This window comes from Pithys albifrons, chromosome 1, assembly GCF_047495875.1.
Source record: "Pithys albifrons albifrons isolate INPA30051 chromosome 1, PitAlb_v1, whole genome shotgun sequence".
Classification (NCBI taxonomy): domain Eukaryota; kingdom Metazoa; phylum Chordata; class Aves; order Passeriformes; family Thamnophilidae; genus Pithys; species Pithys albifrons.
This window is the reverse complement of record NC_092458.1, coordinates 44,749,386-44,773,317: the sequence shown is the minus strand read 5'-3', so window position 1 is coordinate 44,773,317 and position 23,932 is coordinate 44,749,386. Positions and strand designations below refer to the sequence as shown.

At 37.9% G+C, this 23,932-nt stretch overlaps 1 protein-coding gene across 7 annotated transcripts in view; it reads left to right on the top strand.

Annotated features, from left to right (window-relative positions):
* LMO7 (LIM domain 7) overlaps nucleotides 1-19,627 on the top strand; it is a 135,763-nt gene extending 116,136 nt beyond the window's left edge. For 3 of the 7 annotated variants that reach the window (XM_071549888.1, XM_071549919.1, XM_071549927.1), the window contains 14 exons: nucleotides 879-935; nucleotides 3,050-3,075; nucleotides 3,387-3,491; nucleotides 5,297-5,389; nucleotides 6,759-7,129; nucleotides 8,833-8,898; nucleotides 9,202-9,267; nucleotides 10,967-11,019; nucleotides 12,642-12,861; nucleotides 13,743-14,015; nucleotides 15,329-15,437; nucleotides 17,124-17,226; nucleotides 17,740-17,786; nucleotides 19,518-19,606. In XM_071549888.1, coding sequence (XP_071405989.1) covers nucleotides 879-935; nucleotides 3,050-3,075; nucleotides 3,387-3,491; nucleotides 5,297-5,389; nucleotides 6,759-7,129; nucleotides 8,833-8,898; nucleotides 9,202-9,267; nucleotides 10,967-11,019; nucleotides 12,642-12,861; nucleotides 13,743-14,015; nucleotides 15,329-15,437; nucleotides 17,124-17,226; nucleotides 17,740-17,765 — 1,568 coding nt within the window. In that variant the 3' untranslated portion in view covers nucleotides 17,766-17,786; nucleotides 19,518-19,606. Of the gene's footprint in view, nucleotides 1-878; nucleotides 936-1,088; nucleotides 1,131-3,049; nucleotides 3,076-3,386; nucleotides 3,492-5,296; nucleotides 5,390-6,758; nucleotides 7,130-8,832; nucleotides 8,899-9,201; nucleotides 9,268-10,966; nucleotides 11,020-12,641; nucleotides 12,862-13,742; nucleotides 14,016-15,328; nucleotides 15,438-17,123; nucleotides 17,227-17,739; nucleotides 17,787-19,517 lie in introns of all 7 variants that reach the window. The other 4 variants (XM_071549896.1, XM_071549935.1, XM_071549904.1 and 1 more) reach the window with 3 other exon arrangements.
* Nucleotides 19,628-23,932: the final 4,305 nt, after the last annotated feature.

Sequence of the window (23,932 nt, the reverse complement as noted above, 5' to 3'; positions counted from 1 at the left end):
AGATCTTGTTGCATCTAAACGGGGTGTAGTTTGCTTCCACGATGTGCTGGGCAGTTTAAGAACTGACAGCAAAGCTGTGACAAACCCCCCTGCCCCTTCATTAGTAGTTGTAAATTTACTATGTGGTAAGGGTGAAAGAGAAGAAGGCACAACATTTATTGTAATTGTTACTGCACTGTGTAGAGACTGAATCAGTATTAGTATCGATTTATTTCAGTGCCTAGGAAGAGTGTAAAGGGTATTCAACTTTTGGTATTTTTTCTCTGTATTTGAACTGTGAGGTTTCGGGATTAAGAGTTGTTTCACTATTATTATTTTACTTTTATTCCTGGAGAATGATATTGATGATTTCTGTATGAATAGTAATTGCTTACAATGCTATGGGCAGCTACATAGCCTTACTTGACAATAGTGACAGAAACCAGGTATGTATACTTCCTCATGGAACAATAATCCTTACACAGGAACTTTGTATTTCATTTGAACTTGAATACACATGGCAATTTAGGAAAGAATTCCCCGAAGATACCATCTGCTCTCTGGAAATGCCTTTCTGATATTCTGAAATGATGATTAGGCTCCTCGCTATGATACGGCATCCCAGTCAAAGAGGCTTAAATTAGACAGGGAGAATCTGAGTCCAAGTTTGACACTTGTACTGTTTTTATATTTGAGCATTTTTAGTGAGACAATGAAATACTAATCAGTATATGATGTAACCTGCTATGGTTTTACTCACTGTTTCAGAGGCTTTTTGTTTTTCTGAAGTGATGTTGCTGTAGATTGGAGGACTAGCAAGTTTCTTATCCAGTGGTTGTAATCCATAAAAAAAAGGGCACCTCATTGACTTGTTTGTATTCTTTGTATTTTGCAAATAGCATCTGAACCTATTTCTTTGAAAAACTTAAAAAGACGGTCACAATTTTTTGAACAAGGTAAACCAAAGAGCTAACATTTCATATATTTCCATGAAATTGTTCCTGCTGCACACTCTTCCTAACAAGTCTGGTGCTGGGTGCTCTACCTCTTCAGCATTGTTTGTTGCAGTTATAATGAAGCAACATAATTGATTTCCCTTCTTTTCCCAGGGTCATCAGGTTATTCTTACAATTCATGGGTCTACCTTTGTGGTAATGGGTCTTTGTGTGCTCTTTTACATCTATAGCTATTTAAATCTCTTCTATGTCCTTCATGCTTTTTTTTCACTGGGTAGAAGTAAGCAGGACAGCACTCTCTGTTCAGGTTTGCTACTACCTACAAAACAAGAATAGCGGTGAATATTCCAGCAAAGGTTTAATGAAGATCTCAGAGCTGTTGAAAAAATGTATGACTCTGGATTTGAGTTTGTCTTGAGTTGCAGCTCTGTGGTTTCCTGTAAATTGGTGGAAAAAGGCCTCTGCTGGCTTTCCATTATGTGGAGATGTCACAAGATCCCAAGAAGACAAAGATAAATTTTTAATTTAATATGCTAGCTTTTGAAGGCAAAAACTGAGGCACTCAATTTTGGTTTTGTAGGTTGCTTTTCAGTGTTTTGCATGTCACAGCTCACATACTTCACACTAATGTTGTATGTCTTATGCTGTCTTTGGGCTGTGTATGCCTTGCTGTTCTGCTGTAGCCTGAAAGAGGGAAATTCTGGCCCATTGGAAGTTCAGTTGAATTTTGTCAATGATTTGAGCAGGGCCAGGATTTTGCCTTTAGTGGTGCTGACTGCCAAAAGTGATATGTGAACTGCCACAGCATATATCTTTGTTTGTGATTCTGTTTGCTTTTAAATACTTCTGCTGTGTTGTACCTGCAGTATGGTGGTATTTTGTTGGTGATTCTTTTGTTGGTGTTGGGTTTTTTCTTTGTTTGGTGTTTATTTTATGGCTGGCTAGCAATTTGGTTTTTATTTTAATTAATTTTATAGCAATATTTGAAGTATTTCATTGTGCTTGAGGGGGAGGACAAGGTTGTATCTCTGAAGTGTACATTCAGTACAGTTATGTTATTCTTAAACTTTTGATACTTTAGCTTTACAATTACATGAAAGATTCTTCTTTGTGAACCTGTGCAGTTAAGCATAAGCTTACAAGAGTGAGAGAAGAGGGGAGCAAAGATAGGTGCTGTCTGTGCCTTCCCTGTAGCATCTGCTAGTGCAGTTGCCATAGCTCGAGCTGTTTGTCCTATTGCCACTGTAGCTGTTGAGATCTCATAATGAAGACAAGATTGTGCATATATAAAATGGACACTAGCCTGTGACTCATTAATTGTCTTTTATAGTCTAAGTTTGACCTTTTTTCCACTTCATGTGGTTCTGTTTCAGAAAACTATTGCAACTTGCTGTTTTTACGCATTTTTTAAGCTTAAATTTGGAGAGCTAGGTAACAAATACACTGTCAACAAACAAAAACAGTGATGTTGCTTGAGAAAGGATTATACTTAAATTTGTGTTTCTCCACATTTTCTTGACTTTTAATATATTAGCAGAATACATGTTGCTAACAAGCATCTTGGCACAAGGTAAAATTAAGTCAAAGTGTGATAATCTCAAATAGCATAAGGTTTGTGGTGAATGGTGACAGGTTCACTGAATTCAAGTGTGATTTTCAGAATAGAAAAGGAATAAAATTGGAAATACGTGATTTTGTGGTAGAAAAGTTGCCAGTGGATGTCTATTGGTCTTAATTTACGCCAAGGGCATTAGGTGGTTAGCTTGTCTACCTTCATTCTTGGTATTGGTTATGCTAAACAGTTGGGTTTCACAATAATAATAGGAAAAGTGTAATAAAGAGCCTCTGTATTGCCACAGTAGGCGATATACTGCTAATTCAAGCAATTGCTGATGGCACTTGTAAGCACGTGAAGCTTTTAAACAATTGTTCACATTAGTTGAACGCACCTAATAAATTCTTCTCTTGTGTAAGTTCAGTAGGGCAAGTGCAAGCATGTCTTACTAAGAAAGCAAAAATTAGTCTAAAAGTCTGACTTGCCAAAGTTACACCAGTCTTCCGGTTAGTATGTGTGGGTCTAATGGTTTCTCTTTCTTGCCTTCCAAATCTCACAGGAGGCCCAGAACCTGCAGTGCCCGATGTAAGTACTATTTATGAACTACTAACTGGTTGTATAATCTGAGTCTTTTCAAGAAGCCCACTGCTTTCTATGACCTTTTATAGTTCTTTAAAATTTTGATCAAATCAGAGAGTACTAACTGAGATTTGCTAATTTGTCATGGAATGGTTGCTCTGTGTCCATTTGAAGAAAAGGCTGATTTAGGTTCTTGTCACTATAAATTTCTAGTGTTTTTCATGGATTTTATTTTTCACTTTAACTAGTATGTTTTAAAATTTAGTGTGTTGATTACATGGAAGGGATAATATTATTTCATTTTTGTGCTACATTAGCTCCCAGTCCCATCTATTAGTGCTCCTACTCGTCGGGTTTGGGATCAAGAGGAAGAGCGAAAACGACAGGAAAAATGGCAAAAAGAGCAGGACCGTTTATTGCAGGTATAATTAATCTTCATAATCATAGGATGTCAATCTCTTGTGAGCAGCAACTGTTAGGATAGAAAAGTAACATGTGACCTCTGTTATTCTTCTTACTGATGGTCTGAGGAGACTCTCAGGTATGTTTTCTGGGCTGCACAGTTGCACACACTAGCAGTTACTCAGGAAAAAATCAAACAATGCATTAGTGAGCTTCATAAAGTCAAACCCAGAATGCTTATTCACTACAGCCAGAAGTGCTTAATCTTCACAAGACTGGTATATTCTTACTGGCAACAGAATTTAAAGGATAAGTGAAGACATAATGGGCAGAAGTCTTCACTTTTGAATATGAGTTTTATTTTTTTCCCGTTAAGAAAATTGTCTCTAGCCAGAGTTTTACCCTCAGTGAGCAATACTGCCTTATATTCATTATGAAGAGAAGGCAGCCAGTGCCATGGTTAAATGCCTGCTATAATCCTGTCATTAGCAATCAGCTAATCACTTGGAATCAACCTGGTTCCCAGGACCTCTGAGTCAGAAAGCTGAACCTGCTAATGCAAAACCACCTTGATAACTAGTTGCTAGAGTTGGAGGGGAGTTTTGCAGAGGGAAGGGGCAATATTTATCATCTTGCGATAGCACAAAAACCCCAAGCATATGTCTGTGCAAGACCTCAGCTCCATGAAGCATAAGCACATTCAATCATTTTCAGCAAGACACATCTTGCAAATTAAGTTAAAGTTTGTTATCTGAAGTCTGATGGCTAAGAAAAACCTCAGTGAACATCATTTACTCTTCACAAGCCCTCTAATTTTAAAGTTTGGTGCATTCAGCAGAAAACTGTGATGTTAAAGTACAACGTAACAACTCTGTTGCTTTTTGGATGTTCAAACTTTTGTTGTTCCTTTTAGTTTACAAACTCTGCAAGGCAATAACTGCACCTTCTTAAACTTCTCTGTGATCTCTGTTATGGTTTGGATGCTCCGTTTGATGCCTGAAGAGATGACTTTAAAGAATGTAAATCTTGGCTCCCCTTTCTTAAGAACAAACACACCTGTCTGCCATCACTTTTCTTTTTTTTTACTTCTCCTTAAGTAATAAAGTTGGCCAGAGTAATAACAATCTTTCTTTTCCCCATGATCCTAGTAATGAATTTTCAAATACACAGAAAGGAAGCAGTCTTTCTCTGCTGTTTCCAGCATCTTAAAAAGAATACTTTGAACATCATCAACTATTTTGCCTTTTCTAAGATATAAGTGGTGACCGACAAAACCACCAAAACATTCACTGTGTGCCTTGAGTAATGCTTTAAGACAGTATATTGATTTCAAATCAAATCCAGTCAGAAGACAAATTTGGAGATCCAGAAACTGGTTTTTATTTAGGTAACATTTCAAAAGACCAAGGGTTCTTACTCAAACCTAATCACTGCCTCATATTTCACTTAGTGATTACTTTAAATTTAACACAATATGGTAAATATAACGTTAAATATAATCACTCCATCTTTCCAGAAATACCTTAACTGATTTATTTTTTCCTAAATGGTGACTAAACTGGAGGATGAGATATAACAGATATGAGGTCAGTTGCTTTGAGACTGAACATGTAATAAGCTTGGATTCTGCAAAATCAATTATAGAACTCTTTTGGATTGTATTTGAGCCAGGATTTCATTGTGGCAGACCTAATGTTGTAGTGGGACTTACAGATGTTTTTACCACACTGGTCTAGTAAAAAACACATTAAATACTAGTAGTACATTTTAATGCAAAAAAATACCATGTTTCTTATTTGCATGTTTAACCAATCTAACCTAACAGGAGAAATATCAACGGGAACAAGAAAAACTGAGAGAAGAATGGCTACGAGCTAAGCAAGAAGCAGAAAAAGAGAGTTCCAAGTATTTTGATGAGGTAGGCTGTGAATAAGACTTCACTGACTAGTTTCATGAGTGCTTTTTTCCCTTATATGAGATGCATGCAAGCAGGCAAATAACTAATTTCTCTATGTCATTGATCTTCTCACTTTGGAAAAGAAACTGTTGTCTATGACTTGGTAAAAACAAGTTGCAAAAATGGGATGGAAGGAGTAAATGGGATGTTTTGAGATATGCTGAATTTGACTCTTTTCCTTATGGGTGACATAACACTAGAAATAGGTTGGCAAAAAGTTACCGTATGTATTAATTATTGTGACCAGAAATGGTAACCTTTCCTGTTTATTTACCTCCTGATGCTACTTGTTGGAATTCTGTTTCAGTACTTTATCATGAAGTGTGTTTTGTAAGTGCCTGGCTTGTTACTGACAGCCAGTTCGTCCTGTCTCTGATAAATTTACCTATCAAGTCAACTCCTGATTTCCTATCATATGTTCTAAAACGTTGAATGCATGTAGTTTCTGTAGATGCTGAATTTTGTGACTGTTGTTTATGGGAAAATGAACAAGTTTCTTTCTGAGTATGGGAACTGTCTGAGGTATCTCTTCTTTATTGCTATGTGAGTGCTACTTCAGGCATTCAAGCTAGATCAGTTGTGTTTATACAGTCATGAATAAGTAGACCATAATTTAAGGCTTAGGACTTCAATAAGAAAGCTTTTTGAGCTGTTAGAGGACTTTGTTATACAAGAATGCCAACCATTTCATGTTTTTTTCTATCATTTGAGGTTTTGATGGACCCATAAACATTATTTGTTCTCTGCAACTAAAACATCTTTTGACCACTAAAAGACCTTTTCTCATCTTTGAGAGAAGAGTCATAGGGTGCTAGATCTGAGGCTTGACTTTGAAATGGTAGGAAAATGGAGGAGAGTGGGAGGTTCCTCTACATGAGGATTCATGTGAAATTCATTGGTCTGATGAACACTTGCAGTGTATATCTTTGTGTATACACTCTTAAGTAGGTCTCAGGTTTCTAAGTCAAAACAGTAGGGAGAAATGCTGGGTATCACAAAAGGGCTTTTTTTCCATGGGTATTTAAATGGGGAAGGGATGGCTTGACATGTAAGTGGTACTTCAGAAAGCAGAATGTTTCACATAGTTGTGGCTGTGCTGCCTGTGACTCTTGGTAAGACTACTGTGTGGAATGAAGCTCTTGAGTTAGAAGAATGTGTTTGCAGGCACTCAAAACATGAAACCAAAGTACACCCAGAGTCTTGCACTGAAAGTGTTGGGGATGCTTTTTACACAGTCTTCTTTTATAGAATAAACAAATTTTTCTGGGTAAGCAACCTAGTTAAAAATAGCTCCCTTCCCTAAAAACATGATTTTTTTCCTTTCTTATAGGAGCAGACTGTTCTAACCTTAAATACGACATCCGTCACTGCTGGGGCTTCATCTGTGTCCAGCTGGAGAGCAAGCCCTGAAGCAAACGTTGCTGAGGAGCCAGAAGGAGATGGAGGAAGTGACCTGGCAGCGAGCTTGCTGCGTGAGGAAGAAGAAAGGAAACGGCTTCAGGAGGAACAGAGGATCCAGGAAGAAGCAGCCCTGCGTTTTGAGCAAGAAAGGGAACTCCAAGAGTTGGAGCTTGAGAGACAATGTAAAGAGAGGGAGCAGCAATATGCTGAGGAGCAGAGGCGACAGGCAGAGATGGAGGAACAGAGGCGGCAGGCTGAAAAGCAGAGGGAGGTGTCAGTGGAAATGCCTCAGTACCAAAGGTGTGCACTTGTGAGAGGATTTGCTCTCTCTTCCTTCTGCAAATTCAAGTGTATTTCTAATGGGAGCGTGTCTGTCCTGAATATATTAGGATATTTATGTAAGAGTCATACTGTAATCAGTCATTGCGAGATACCATAAGAGAGTCTGTCTTTCTAAAGACAGAAGGATCAGGCATAATACAGTCCTTCCTCATGAATCAAGTGCTATACTAACCCACTTCAGCTTGTTTTTTTAATGGGAAGTCTAAATACAGTAATTACAGCCAAATCAAAGATGACATGAAGCACTTAGTGTGAAGATTTTGCAAGAACTGTGCACAAACCTGTACATGACAGCCAGTAATTCAACATACAGGGCTTTCAGAGTAATGCCAAGTTAATGCTCTTTAACAAATGCATGACTGATTTTCCAGATTTCTCTCTCATTTTAATTCAACAGTGTAACAAGAAAGTTTAATTGCAATTTAACTACTGGGTTAATTTGTCAATGAGGGAAGTCATGGTATGTGAGTGAACAGATACTGACTTGCCTGGTAGAAATAGCCACTGTAGATATATTTATTCTCTCACTACCTTCTTCCCCAGCTTGGTTTAAAAAACTCCAAGCAAACCAAAAAGTTCCCCAACTATGTAGTTTACAAGTCTGTGTTCTTGCCCAGGAGGTTTCAGACAATTATCACAGGAGATCAGTCTGTCTGAAGCAGATTAAACCAATAACTTTTCCTTATTTTATGTACATTTATCTTAACTGCCTTGTGTATGACTAGCTTTGTGGTTTCTCTTGAGGTTTTTTTCCTATTCTTATATAAGTAATAAGGGGTGACTGAAGATAATGCACAGTATCAAGTCTTAGGAGAAGATAATATGATTAAAGAAACTGCACGTATTTGCAGAGGGGATGGTAAGACTCAGAGTTACTTTAGGGTTATTCTAAATGAAGGCTGCTTGTTATGCCTGCTGAGCAACGCAGAGGCCCAGTTGTTACAATGTCTGAACAGGTTTCTTCTTGGCAACTGAGCTGGGTATCTCCACAGCTTTAGCTTGACCCAGTTGCAAGGTAATAGGACTTTGTGCAGTAACTTATTTATCTGCTGTAATATCTGCATATCTAAATCCTTGATACATGCTTTAGTCCACCGGGATTTCATTGCTTTTGAGGCTAGTGCCAAAGGATGTGTTTTGCTATACATGGGTGGCTCTGCTTAACAGTAAAGGAGCAAATTCAGTAAAACAGGACTTCAATACGTGTGGTGTTGAATATTTGTTTTAAGATGTTATCCAAAGATAGGACTTGAAATCTGAAATGTTATATGAGCACCTGCAAAGGCATGATACTTGCTGCAAAGAGCGCTGAGACTAGGGCAGGCAGCTGAATAGCATTGAGTGTGGAACTTTGTGAGTTTACAAACTGTACTTACACAATTTTCTAGAATATATATGTAATTTTTAGAGAATTGCTGTGGCTGAACAAAATTACTGCCCGACTTTGAAATGGGTGAGATAATGACTGCTGTAGACTGATGCCTGTAATTTTTGTGGCATCTTAGAAGTCTTCACGGTTCTTTTTTCTCATGGATTTTAATGTTTCTAATTAACACATCTGAATTTTCTTAGTTTCCTCTCTGTATATTTACTGTTTGCTAAATTTCTATAAATTTTTTTTGTTTAATACATAATTTCTTGTATCTCTATTTTGCTTCTAGACATTATGAGCGCTATGAAGTATCAAAAACAATAGAGGATCGAGCTGGCCATCCTCTCATTGACAGGTAATATGAATCAATATGTAGGCTGAAATATCTTCAGCAATAACCATTTTGGCATACCAGTTTTACCACTTCACCAAACTGTAATTTCAGGCAGTTTTTCCAGTAACCTTTCTTTTTCTGCCTTATTTTTTGTCAGTTGTATTTCTGACTGATAAAACTAAGCCTACTTAAGACTTTAACTGGGATTTTTCCTCTAGATTTTTTTTCCCATTAAAGATCTATTTTGAATACTTGCAGTTAGGAACTATTTATATCTATGTGCTTCTTTTTCTGAACATAATGTATCTCTTTTTTTTTCAATAGGCATTACGAGCGTTACGAAGTTTCTAAAACCATTGAGGAGCACCCTGGCCAGTCATTTGCTGTCAAGTACGTATGCTACTGAATCTGTGTGCACTGTAACATCACCGTTTCTGTGTCAGAAAGCTTTTAAACTTTTAATAAACTTTATTAATGGCATCTAAATGTATGCTTTGGATTGCTGCTCTGTTTTGCAGTTTTTATGGCCTGTTTGCATATTGAAAAAAAAGCAGCCAAACTTTTGGCAAATAATACGCTGCATTGTAAGCAGCAGTTAGTGGGATTTTACTGGGAGAAAAAGAACTGTGAGGAAGTAAATATGTGCGTGGTACTAAACTTACCTGACTGGAAAATAGGTTCAGATACTGTTGTGCTTGTGACATAATGTGCTATACAAACTAAGGTGCAGTCATCCCAATCAGGGTTGTGCAACTTGAGAGAGTAAACAGGAAGGGAAGTGAGAGGCAGCAGCGTATTTATCAGGGAGATAGTAGATGTGCCACTTTTTTATGTTATGCAAGTTACTTTTAACTTACACTCTCTTACTTTGTGAAAGTATTTTCGATCACATCTAACAATAGTTCGGCAAGATGACTTCTGTGTATTTGATCAGTTTTTCTAGTTGGAGTGAGCATGCCTTTTTTTATATGAAAAGAAACTCCAAAACTTACAGGGCATAACTCAGTAGGTCTGTTACTAATGGAAGATTTAAATCTAACTTCAGAAGGTGCCTGCACTGAACAGTTACATCTTGGATGTATGTGTGAGGACGACACTCAGGTGCTGAAATCGTCCTGGGCAAGGCTTTCCTGCTTTTTAGAGTCCTTGTTTGCTACAGACAGCTGTGAAATTGTTGTATCTTCTCAAACAGAGAATAAAAATAGGTCCACAACATAAGACAGACAGTGAGAACTTAGGGGAGCAAGAAATGTGATGTAGTTCATGCATCATTTATCTATAGATAAAGGACCAGACTCCCTCAAAATGCTGTTATGCAGCCAATGCTGTATGTGTAAACACATTACTGTAGCAGCTGTGAGTTGTGACCCAGCACAAGATTTTTATTCCCTTGTGAGTTATTTTAGACTAAAAAACTGGCTGTATTACTTGAGACTAATAGTACAGCACAGAGGTGTTGCTGAAGGTCCTGCTCCGTACTATCAGAAACCCCAAATTTGCCATTTATCTTCCTTTATGTGACATTAGTTGAATGACACTTCTTGGCTAAAACTCATTAGAAAACTATACTACTGGGTATAATCAGTGAAAAATAAATTTTCCAAGAACAATTTACATGCATTGTTTGAGGAGGTCCTTTGCTTACAGTCCAGTAACAGTGCTAAAGTATGATTTAAGTTTCTCGTGAAGCCAAATAATTTATAAATCTGCTTTTGAAGTTCTTACTTCTTTGTCTGACTGTAGTCTTCACAAAGCTTCCACAGGGAAGGACTTTGATTTTTATATGTTTTTGTTGAAGAAATTACAATGGCCAGTGCCTTATAACTGAAGCACTGGGAACTTTCAGTACAAAGTTTTAAATTGTGATTACCTATTGATATCTCAATATTGACATCTCTTTTCCCCTGAATATCCTCTTGGGGTTTTTCTGAATATTTTTGTCTCTTATTTTAAATACAGCATAAGTTGCTCGTGGAAAGGATGGTGAAAAAAAAGGGGCTGTGGATCTGTGGTGTGCAATGACAAGACAATTGTCTGTGATGAGGTCTCCTGGCTAAGATAGTGAAATTAATGTTTTTTGTATCCTTAGGAATAAGTCCAAGTCGACTTCAGAACTGAATGAATTCAACACAATCAGAAATGGTGAGTATTGTTTAATTTCCATTATTTAATTTTTTTTTGGTATGGGGGAAAGAGTAGGAGAAAGAAAAATAAGATATATTACACATAGTCATCCTAAGAAAATTATAATCAGATAATTGTAAATCAGATGTGTACCATGCCCCAATTTAATGAAGTTTCAAGAGGAAGAGGAAATTCATACAGTCAACATACAAATATAGAACAAATGTGATTAACTGCTCTTTTCAAGACTGTAGCAGTGATTACAAACAGCTCTTAGATGCCTAAATTTAAAGGATTGATATTTATATGAGATTAAACCAATCATGTAGTTATATCATTGAAGATGTGTGTGCTTTTGACATACTGATTCTGTCAACAAAAAAGATCTGCACATACCAAGATGCTTATGTATTTACTACAACTGTTTGTCTTCTTAATTTTTGTTAGTGTAGGAGTAACAGAGCTAGAAGTCAGCTCTCAATATTGTCACTGTGGCTTGTGTCTTGGATTCCAGTTTATTTATATGACTTCAGTTATATTAGAGGAATGCAGATAAAGCAAATAAACAAACCAGATTTATAAATACGTTACAGTAGAAAATGCCTACAAGATAATCCTGTGGCTAAAACATGGTTAAAAAATAATCACAACTAATCAAAGAAAAGCAAATGTTGTATTAGAGGATATATTGAAGATTTGTGATGTCATTTTCCTACATTAAGGCATGGTCATTTAAACTAAAGAGCAAGTAAACATTCTCAAGAGTGTATAATGATAATATATAGCAAAAAATCCAAGATAAATCTATAGTCAGAGCAGTATTTAAAGCAATTAAAATTTCAATTCAGTGACTTATTGCTGAGTAATTTTCTTAATTAATCTTCCCATAAAAAAGAGTTACTGGATTTAGGAAATAAGAAATTGTTGCTTTCTGATACGTCAACACCTATTGGAGAAAGATGGCTTATTTGTTTCCCCTTCCAAATTTTCAACGGCCATCTATGCCATAAATCTCATTTCAACTGAGTAGCTAACACAATATCCAAATAATAAATTGTCTGAAATACTTCCTTCTCTCTTATGTATCTGTATAAGGCCAGATAAAGCCATGTTTTTAGTGCCTTGCATAAGGAAAGAGATTCTTGTAAACAGAGGCAGCTTACAGAATAAAATAGTATGACCTATTATAGGACAGGAATATATCCCGCTATTCAACTATGTGTTTTATACGTGATTCAGTTTGTATTGGAGGAAGAGTCCAAATTATGGCACTAAAAGAGATCATGCCCTTTTAAAAGTACTTATTTGTATATATATGTACAAGCAAATGTCTATGCATATACACTTAGGATGGGAAGGAAGATACTTATATGTAAGTTAAGGATTACGTAGAAGGCCACATTAATGGAAATATAATAATAATAATTATTATTATTATTATTAATACTATAATAACAATAATAATAAAAATGTATTGCCAAGTTTGATACAGGTTATGTGGCTGTAAAATGGAACTGGAGAAAGTTGTGAATATAGTGATGAACTCCAGCTTTTGGCATTCTAGCTGGAGTGCTGATAGCATGATAACTGCTTTTGTGCCTTAAGGTGTCTAGCTGAAGTTTGCACATGTTTTCACACAGGCACCCAGAGCAAGTATTCAGAGAGGTCTTGGAACATGGGTGAGTCACAGAAGAAACCTCAGAAGGAGCAAACACTGTCTGCAGCAGAGTTGGAGAGACAGCAAATCCTTCAGGAAATGAGAAAGAAAACCTCTCTGCACACGGACAGCAGCTGGATAAGGCAGCGCAGTTCCAGTGTACATAAGGAGCCCATTAGTCTATACAGCAATAGTATGAGGAGGTAGGAATCACATTAAAAATTAACTGTGTCTCTCATCTGATATTTTTGTTGGGTTATTCCGAACTTCAGCTTGTATTACAGAGCACAGAAACAAATTGTGACAGTTAAATGCTGTAAGGTAAACTGCATAGCAGCACAGATAGAAGAAAGTAGCTATATTACAGCTGGGATTAGGTATTTTTTTGCAAGTAAGAAATGTGGATATGCCCTGTAAATAATTTGGCTACTTGTTTCTTTGTTGGTATAGCGGCAATGGAAATCAATTGTGTGCCTTGTCATTGACAGATGTGCTTAAGAATTTCAGCATGACAACTTATTTTGGAAATGAATTATTATACCTAAGGAGTATACTATTTTTAACATAGAAATATGTCAGAAATTTTGATCTTTATTTTACTTTGTTTGGGGTTTTTTTGCTTTATTTAATGCATGAATATTGGATTTGTCACTTAGGAAACTGTAGAGTTATCAGTCAGGAGACTGTTTAGCTATTGGGCCAACACCTTGTACCGAGGTGATGCTATCCAGTCTGGGTGGATTGTTATTTTTGATCTGGTATCCCTTGGTGAAAACAAAAACAAACCTGGTATCTGAGGTCTGATGCTGTACTGTGGGTTTTGATACAGTTCACCCTGATAAGGCTGCAGTGAGCAATGTTTTGCTTTTATTAAGTAGTTGTTAAGTGCCACCTCTCTTTTGCCTCACCTGCTTTTCCCATGAGAACTAGGGCTAGGCACAAAGGATAACTTGCTACTCACACATTTTAAATCAGTATGTGAAGAACATTGCTCAGAGAGATCAGACAAAAAATGTCAGAATATAGCTCTTTTGCTCCAGCTGTACTGCCATTTACATTTGAGGTGCATGTACCTCTGTTACAGAGGGGAGTCTTTGGACAATCTCGATTCTTCAAGAACAAGCTCATGGAGGCACCACTCATGGCTGAACCAGTCTGCCTCCTCTTCATCTCTATCTTCTAGTCAAGATTTTAGTCGCCCGGTGTCTACTTCAAACCGAGCCTACATGTGCACTCCTTCCTCCAGTAAAGCACCTCCTGTGGCCACCTCTGCGCGAGCCCCATCCGTGTCCCAGACAGCCCCTCGGGCTCAGTCTCCCCTCTCTGCTTCCCAACCAGGGTCCCAGACACGCAACAGGTGAGTGTGTGCCCTTCTGCTGCGCAGTAGTAAACAGCGGATGTGGTGTATATGGTGGTCTACAGCAGTTTTCTTATCCATAACACTGATTAACAAGTACCTGGAGTTTTCTGGCTGGAGGGGACAGTGGAAATATAGGCTGGTATTACCTCCCTACTCCAGTCACTCACAAAATTCCATGGATCTGTCATCACTGCTTGACTTTGGTTAAAAAAACAAAGCAAGTGCAGTAATAAATCTGCAGTCTCCAAGCTGTATGTTGGTTACCAAAATGATGAATAAAAGCCCATTCCAGATGGCATTTCTGACATTTATTTTCCTCAGTTTGTTATAACACAAGATTCCTGAAACCCACGCTTTATGACCCTCATCTTTGTCTCTCCTCCCCACTTCTTGGTATGTGGTCAATATCATCTTGAGAGGCACTCAGGAATGCTTATAACCCTGGAGAATTACAGAGTGGGATGTTGGTTTTAATCGAGGAGGAGAAAACAAGAATTGCAACATATTTGGGAAAAAAAAAAGGAATTCATTTGTGGTAGAGTAGATAACTCTGCTGTTTTATGTACTTGAAACATTTTAAAAATACCTTGGGCTAAGACTACAGAGAATCATCCCCACTAAATCACGTGTTATATATAACAACAGTGAACACTACTTCACTGGCTCTTACACTCTCAGGCACTCATTGATAAGTTGATCATTTGGGGTTTTTTTTGTTGTTTTCTTATTTTAAAGTTAGGTTTTTACATTCTCTATGTAGTAAGAAAATTACCTTCTTAACCATGTTTTCCTACCTTCTCACTTCCATTTGCTGACATCTTGGTAGATCTATGAAAACTGACCTCAGTATGGCTTATGTTCAAAGAGTTAACATATTATGTCCAACACTAGCCTTTTTTTATCTAATAAGGTGCAGATGGTGGGTCTTGGCAGGGGTGTTTGCTAAAACTTAGCCTTCTGGATAGTTCCCCCCAAATAAGAATGCAGGAGCACAAACCCTGTGTTCTTCTCCAAACTTAAGACTATACATTTTATTAGTAGGAGGTATTTTATACAATGAAATATCTGTCAAGAATGTGACAGCATTTCTTAATTTGTTCCTTTGTAAATTTGATCTAAATTATAATACTTCAGCTTTCTCTTCAGATCTACTGTAAATAATATTAATTTTCAGGTTATTTTCCTCAAGCAGCCTAATAGTCCACTTTAACCCAATTGTTTTTATTTTTAATCTCAAAAAGTATTGTTAACTTTTCTTTGTCTTTTAAATCTTTTCAAGCTGGTTTTAAGGTTTTTCATTCTATATTTAGGTCAGTCAGTGGAAAGAAAATCTGTTCATACTGTAATAACGTTCTGGGCAAAGGAGCAGCCATGATCATTGAGTCTCTTGGTCTTTGTTATCATTTACATTGCTTTAAGGTGAGAGCTGGGAGTCACATCATGAAGGAACAGGAACTAATCAAGAGCACGCATGGCTACTCAGTGTTATATGCTCACAGGGGGTCTTACTAATCACCTGCTTTGCCTTCTACTCTTGACAGTGTGGTGTGTGCATATTTCCATGAGGCAGTCCTGTCTGCAGGCATTTAGCACTCAAGTCCAAAGTGTGTCTTAAATGCCGGAGCTGGCAAGTAGAGCTTTGATAAATAAAATGAGCACATTGACTGTGAGATCAAAGTTCTTCTTCAAATAGGCAGCAAAATATCAGAAGATGCTGAACCACTTCTCCCAGAGAAAGCAGCTCCTCTAACAATTGAATCATTTAATATGACCTATCCTTTCTAAGCTAATCTCAGTATAAAGTGTTCACATGGTGTTTTCCAGTAAAAGGCATATTGGCAGAGTTCAGCCTGGTTGGATAAAACCAAGAACCAAACCAGAAGCTGTGTTTAATGCTACTCAACCCTGGTCAGAATCTGGGTATATTAGTTCATATTCAGCACTGAGACATACTTACATGATTTCCCATCAGCTTGGGGCATATGCAGAGCTGGAAGAATAAATGCCTGCCTGCAAAAGATGTCAAAGCAGTCATAGTTCCCCTGCCTTTGGACCAGATGAAGAATTAGACTCTGATTTGGAGTTGCTGTTGGACTCTACTTCTTTCATGATTTCAAAAAAGGGACTTCTATGCCTGGTTCAGAACACTTGTCCTCTGTGCCCAGCTCAAGTACATCACCTGGAGTATAAAAAGGGATTGACTCAAGGCTCTTCCCAGTCCTGCCTGCTTGAACAGAAGGGACGGGATTAATCCATGGGTACTGGTCACCCTTCCCTTTCTGCAGGACATGTATTATGTGTGAGGGAGTCCACCTGTAGCTCCTAACCTACATAAGAAAATACAAAGTTTCTGTTTTTCAAATTTCTGAAGATTAACGAGCTGTTGAACAGACTGCCGTCCAAAAGATTCATTACTCAGTTAAGCAGGGAAACTATCTGTTCTTTGTAAATTCAATAAGAGGAGTGTTATGTTTTGAATTACATTCCTTCCAGATGTGGTTCATATTCACAGCAAATACATGTTTAGCCACCATAGCTAAATAGTTTAATGTTAGCATGAAAGAGTCAAGCCCCTTACGTGTTTATGCAAGAAAAATTAAATCAGCCCCATCTCTCCATATAAGAATTTGTTTTGATGATGCAAACCCAGGAAACTGGGAGTGCCTGAGTATTTGCTGCTTTGAGTGCCAAAGGACTGAGGACACCAGCAGCATATAGTGCCACATGGAAATCTGCAAGTAGCACACCCAGGTGTTCTGTGCCAAAATTACTGTTGCCATCTAGAGAACAAATTCTTTTCATGCCAAGCCAGTTTTAGTTTTCAGAGAAACCAAAGTTCAAATTAGATTTAATGAACTAATATCTAAAAATGTCTGCTTTGTTTGCTTAGTTGGTGTATCTCTGCTATTCGTTGTCCAGTCGTCGCCTTTAAATACTTTCTCAGGGTTGGTTGCATTTTGATCTACTAATCGTTACACATTTGCTTCTAGTTGATTATGAGTTTATGGTTCAAGCTTTGTTGAGCTTTATCTGAGCTGCTTTTGAACAGCATTTTTGTTTCTTAATATTTTGAAAGAAGTTGCTAATTATTCTTCTGTGGTACAGTGTGTTGCCTGTGGATGCGACCTTGGTGGATCCCGCTCTGGAGCTGAAGTTAGGATCCGAAACAACAAACTCTTCTGCAACGACTGCTATATCAGATTTAAAAGTAAGGCAATCTAACTGCAGCATGCATGACTGTATTTCTTCTCTGTGCTGTACAACCTCAAGTGTTTGCACAGCTGAGCCACTTGAGAGCTTTTATGTTTAGCTTTAAGTTGGTATATTAGTGAATAGGTTCAGCAAGGTTTGATTGCCAGTTTGTCTTTTGTGGGGTAGTCATTCCTATCTTGTAACTTGCTGGTAGCTGATTTTACCACAGTATTATTGTGCAGCTTCAAGCAAACAACATGGTATAATCGTCTTCGTTTCTTCATAGATCTGAGAAAGTGGTGTCAGGGAGTTGTCAGGTGCTAAACAGGCTTGTCTTGATAACAGAAAAGCCTTTTTGAAAAAGTGTCTACATTTTTTAAAAAAGTAGTCTGAAATATGTATTTTATTCAGTCCTAATGCATACCTGGAAAGCTATTAGTTTATCCTGTGCAGGTGGCACAAATGCTAGTTTCTTCTTGCAATGCTATTATTATTGGAATTATAGGTCTGTAATTGGTTATTCATTTAGGTACAAGTTCAGGAGGAATTGATTAACTTACAGATCTTAATTAAAAGGTGCAGTATAATTTTTTTACTTTTTATGGTTTGCAGAATTCTGATTTACTGGAGCATGATGTGAAGGCTTTGTATAGTGGTATTGAGGTCTTTTTTTCCTGCTGTCATAGATGATGGTAGACAATCTCCTAATTTTGACAAGTCTTGGAAGTGTTATATGGCTCTTTTTTATGTAGCAAATGTGGAATTCTCTAGGATGATAAAATTCAGGGAAGTGAAAGAATTTCTGAATTACTTCCTGGGAAACATGTCTTTTTTTCTTTATGAGCCCACCACATTTTTCTCACAGTGGACTGGAAGGTGCTGAAGGGAACAGGATACTCAGGCTACAGCATTTCATCAGGAATTGGGCAGCTGCTGGTTGAGAAACCTAGCCCAGAAAAAGAGAAGCTCTGCATCTGATGCTTTTGGCTTCCAGAAAGAGAAGTCTCAGAAATGATTATGTGGTGCCCAAGCTAAAACCAGAAAATCCCACACCTCATAAGTCTAACAACACGTTCACAGAGGCTAATGTTAAGTGTGAGGATGCCACTGTGATCGGTGGAAAGAGAAAGAGAATCACCCCCTTCAAGCTGGTGGAGATCCAGAGTTCTGGGTATATGTCTAAGTTAATGTTTGGGGAATGTGTCTCCTTGTTAATGGCAAGACTACACTAAAGTGACTGTGTTCCTATTTGAAGCACCCAAATTTGTGGCAGATTTACTGGAGCTTGCTCATGTTATTTTTATATCTTTTTTTTTCTTCTTTTTGAGGGGGGAAAATTGCTGGATGAGTTGGATAAGTAATTTTATCATGGATGAGTTGCTGTTTAGTCTCTCTTGGACATTACACCCCAGAAAGTCACAGCAGTGCCTTTCAGAAGCAGAGCTGATCTATGAGGAAATAGTTCTGTTCCCTTCCTTTCAGACTGTGTCTACTTGGGCCAGTGGGCACCTCAAAACATAATTGTGTGAGAGACAAGTAAATCAGGAGTTGTAAGAACTTGTAGGTACAAAATAAAGTATTTAAATAAGTGATTAGTAATTGAAATTGGCTATTTGAATAATACAAAAACCCAGCTATGCAATTACTGCAGTGAAAATATATTGGCAGCACAGCACTGGTCTGTGATGCAGATTCCTTTTTTTTTTGCAGTTGTCATTTGACATCAACCTGGCTAATTATTCATTATTTTGGAACCTGAACATATTGGCTGAAAGGCTGGATAAACTGTAGGGTTATTAATATTCACTGTGCAGTTTTGTGGTGTGATATTTTTTGCACATTTTTAGGTTAATTTAGTTGTTTTAACTTGGAACGCCGTAGTGGAACATTTATGTATTTGCAAAAGCCCACAAAGATATGAAAAAGACAATAATAAAAGTTCTTTATGTTGTCACAGGTATTTAGAAAATTTTAATTTCATTATTGAAGGGTAAATTTAGAAAAAACTGTCACTCTGTGCTAATATTAAAAACAGTTCTTAAAAACTTGGTAAAGTGCATGTTCTGTGTAATATTACTTGGCCTGAAATACTTGCTATGCTATAAGTGGATTAAACTCAAATTTGTATTGTTCATTAAATTTGGATTGCTCAATTCAGAATGTATACTTTAGTTTGTGTTACCATTTTCAATAAGTATTGGAAATACAGTTTTCTGACTGTTTTAAAATTGGAAGTTTTAATTTTTGTCGCAAAGCTTCTCCAATAACTAGACTTTACTTACAATTTCTTCTGTCTCTTCCTGACAGCTGGACAACCAACCTCCATGTGAAACAAATGAAGATATGAAACCACTGTTGCAGATAAAAGAAGAGGTGATTGCTGCTGATGTAGATCTATAAATATATATATTGTGTGTATGTGTGTTTTTTCTAAGAGTAACTCTTGCTTGTCTAGTCTTCATAGCAATACATTGTATTCTTCATATAACTATTTTTATTTATAAGAAAGTAATTGCAGTAAGGAAATATCTGGGGAAAATGCTTTCACATTTTCAGCTTTAAGTACTGAGAGCACAAGAGACAATAACTATATTTTCAGTAATAACTTCAAAGTATTTTTGAGGCTTATAATCAACTAGTTGAATTTCCAATGGTATATGAAGAGCGTATTTTGTTTCTAAGCTCTTGAAATGAGCATTAGAGAAATAGCTAATATAAATATATATTTGCAATTGCTGTCTTTATTTTTGACATATACTGAAAGCGAATTCTCTAGGTTAATATGAAGCTGCATTTAAGTGCACATAAGTGTGTTTGCTTTCCATATGCTGGTTTATAAAGTTATGTGCTTTTTTGAAATATAAATACAAAGAATAATCTGTTTGCTCAGTGGTGTTGGCATAATATTCTGTGGAATTCATTTAAGGGGAAGAGTTTTCTTTTCCCATTTGGAAAATGTAACTATCACTTTTACTTCCACAAACTGAGTGGAGAATGGTTGTTGAATTACAGTATATTTGTAAATAAAAATTCTGATGTTGCATTTATTAGAATTTTTTTTCCTTTGTCTTCGGCTAAATATGTCTAAGGTAATGTGTTGAAATATAAAAGTATTTGAATTTCATCTTGGGGGAAATACTGAAGTTGTCCACCTATATATGTGCAAGAACAATAGTTTTTGCTTTTCTCTTTTCTTTTGTAGTCAATGTCAAATTCTATGTATAGCTCTCTCATCAACCTCCTCATGCTCTTTCCCTTCAGCTTTTATTAAAAGTGGTAAGACTGCAGGCTCATGCCTGAAACACATGAAGTTAGAAGAGGTGGATGTTCCCCAAAATTTCTCTGCTGTGACTAGAAAATATATTTTGGGTTAGGTCCTGCTCCTCCTGAAAACACAGTTGGAATGTGCACTGTGTGTTTTTCAGTGGTGACTCCGAAATTGCTTTGGTCAGTGGCTTTCCCAAATCCTTTCATGCCCAGTTATGTACTCTTCTGTGTCCATATCCTTGGAAGCAGTGAGGAAAAAATGGGATGTGGATCAGAGAAACTTGGGGGAGCATTTTATGGATTAAACTGAGGAAGGAGGACAGCTGGGATGTGTAGGAGGGCTCCTGAGTTTGAGCTTGATATGTAGCACCATGAAGAGCTGCACCGAAGCTTGTAAAGCAACTTAGGGTGCTCCTTCCTCTCAGGGGATCTTGGGGGTTAATAGGAGAGTGAGCAGATTGGGAAGAGAGACTGACTGTGATAGCTGGGGACAACAAAAGAAGATTGTGCTGTTTTGGTGTAGTGGAAGAACTTCACTTGTGTGGGTCTCCTGTAACTTTTCCTGCTTGTAGCTGTGCATGCTTCCTGCTTTCCTTTGGTTTATTGAACTTTCCTCTGAATAGATGGATTCTGCCTTTATGCCAATGAACTCCCAGCTACTAAATTCTGAATTACAAAGTGCCAAACATTATTTTTAATTTTTCCTTTAAAAATGTCATAAAAGTCTAAAATGCCTCATCAACCATGCCTACCTTTGTGACTTGGCCTTGGATTTTGGTATTCAGTTAAAGTGGACTGATAAAAAAATTTAATTTGATTTTTACTGTTGTGGTAAATAATGACATGGTAGATCACAGGTGAGGACACTGGGATATGAAACCCCTAGTCCTCAAACACAAACTGTGGAGAGATAGTCACACTGCCTGCTCACACAGCTACTGGGAGCCTGGAGTCCCCTCTGCTGCTTGTGAAAAATGCTTGCTGCCCTATTCAGAATAAGAACCAAAATTAGGTGCTGTGCAGATCTGGCTCTTCATTAAGGCACATACCTGATGGAGATGGTGTGGATGAAACATAGTTTTCAGACTTCTTTTATTGCAAACAGCATCAAATTCCAGATACCCACAACCCACAGCCTCCATCACCTGCCCTGAAATATACTGAGACATAATTTTACTTTTTTGTCAAAAGTCAAAGTTTCTGAGCCTCCCAAGGCACCAGTGATTTTATCCTAGCCTATCCATGATCTCCCTCTCCCAGCATAGTGTTACACAGCAAAGCTGTAAAAAGTCAGGGATGGCCATACTGTCTTTTGCATCTTGAGCCCAGTCATGTTGCCTTGTCCCTGGGAATCATTTGTGCATGGAAATAGCCTGGTGGTGAAAAATGGAAAGAGAGGAGAAAACTCAGCAACCTGCAGTCTGCAGTGCTCCCTGACTGGTGTCCTGCAGCCTGGAGTGGGGTACTTTGATCCCGGCTGGCTTTTCCTAAGTGGTGTCAAGTACTTTCGTGTGGGCTCCCATTTCAATTTCCCACAACATGTCTGCAATGAGCAGGGTTATGTCATTAGCTTGCCTGTGAGCATGTGAGTGGGATTTCGAATGCAGTGGGCCTCAAAGAACTGAAGTTGAAAATCTTACAGAGTTGAAGCCTAGTTTCTCACCCTTGTTTCAATTCTGGTTTAAAAAAGGTTTCTTCAAATTTCCACCTGCTAATTCACATTGGCAAATGAGAGTAACAAAAATTCTTTCCTCTCTCCTTCCCTGTTCTGGAGGGGAACAGGCGGAGGAACTGACCTTATGGATGTCGTATCTGTCTGTTTTGATCCTTGCTAAAGTATTTGGAGTGTGTTGGGCTCTCAAGTTCAGTAAAACCGGTTATTAACACAAGATGGCAGTGTGCAAGTGCAGCAGTGTGTAAGTGCAATAAAAAGCCCATTCCGTGGTTGTAATCTTGTAGAAAAGGGGTTGCGTTTGCTAAATAATGCTGAAGTTGTGATGTGAGGAGAGTTGCAGAGAGAATTTCGTCGTAATCTTGGGCCTTTCTCCCCATCCGGCATGGTGGAGATGTGATGTGCAATTGAATCTGAGCAGACTTGCTGCTTTGTGGCTTTTTTGCTATTTCATTGATTAGCTGCTGCTTCAAGCAGTACTAATTAGGGACAGAGGTAAAGAGAACATATACTGTGGAGAAAAAGGAACTTCATAATTTCTGGTGGAGGTTTCTGCTGTTCAATGAAGAAGAACCAACTGCCCTCCCTCAGTACATCAGCTTCAGACATGCTGTTTAAGGTTACAGCCCTCAAATGCATGTATCTACAGGTGAGCTGTGTGCTCTGTTCTTTCCTCTCAGGTGTCTAGTGCTGCTTGGGGTGTTCTCAAGTTGTTCAGGACACCCACCTGCGGCTGGGTTGGATGTGGTGCAAGTCTGGGAGATACTTATGCAGCTGCCAGGGCAGGTTTTGCAGGATGCTGTAGTACTACTGAACCTCAACTCCCTGCAGCCGGGGGTGCAAAGGTGTGATTTCATGGGCCTGTGAGTAGGTGTTCACTGTTAGGTGAGGTGCTTGGTTGTGTAAGCTTCACTGACATTAACAGGCATGCAGACCATGGCTCACATGTAGACACCTGCATTTTTTACACACCTGTGTTTATGTGTCTTAATGCTGACTGGATTTTTCCCAAAGTAAACTCTTGATTGAAACTCTTGATTTAGCCAAATCTCCCCTATTTTCAGGCTCACAGGCTGTCAGCTAACTGATTGTGGTGTACATTTGAATATGACTTTGGAACTGAGTTGGTCTATGGATAGTGGCTCTGGCACAGAGCAATGTTTAAACAAAATGACACTTCAAAAATAGAAAATGTTTTTTGTAACTTTCAGTGTAAATTTACTGTGGGTTTTCTCTCATACATTAGAGCATACAAATCAAGCATCTTGAAGTAAAATTTGAGATATTCCTATGGTCTTAGTTTTGATGAGAATTTCTTACAGAATTTTTCTAATAGGAAGTTTCTCAGAAATTTACGTATGTGTTCACCTGTTCAGGGAAGCTTCAGTACCACAGGTGATGCTGATTAGTGGTGAGATTTATGCAGGAAGCCCATTTTTAGGCCCTCATGTCTGAATTTCCAGCTCACACTGGTACCAGAAATGATCAGAGCGAGTCCTGTTATTTTCAGTCAAGTCCTTTGCAGTTAATTCCCAAAGAGGTTCAAGTGAGAAGTTCATCACTTCCCTTAGGTGATAAAATGTTGTAAAATGTCCCACGTTGTCACTTAGGGAGGGTAAAACTGTTTGAAATCTGACAATTTGAGCAGAATGTGAAAACTGGTGCGCTTGCAGCAGTGTTTTTAAATTCCAACCAATCCTTTGTAATGGCTTAGCAAAACCTGTGCCATGGCTATAATGGAAGGCTTATTAGCAGCAGGCATAATTGCATAAAAGAGCAGCTT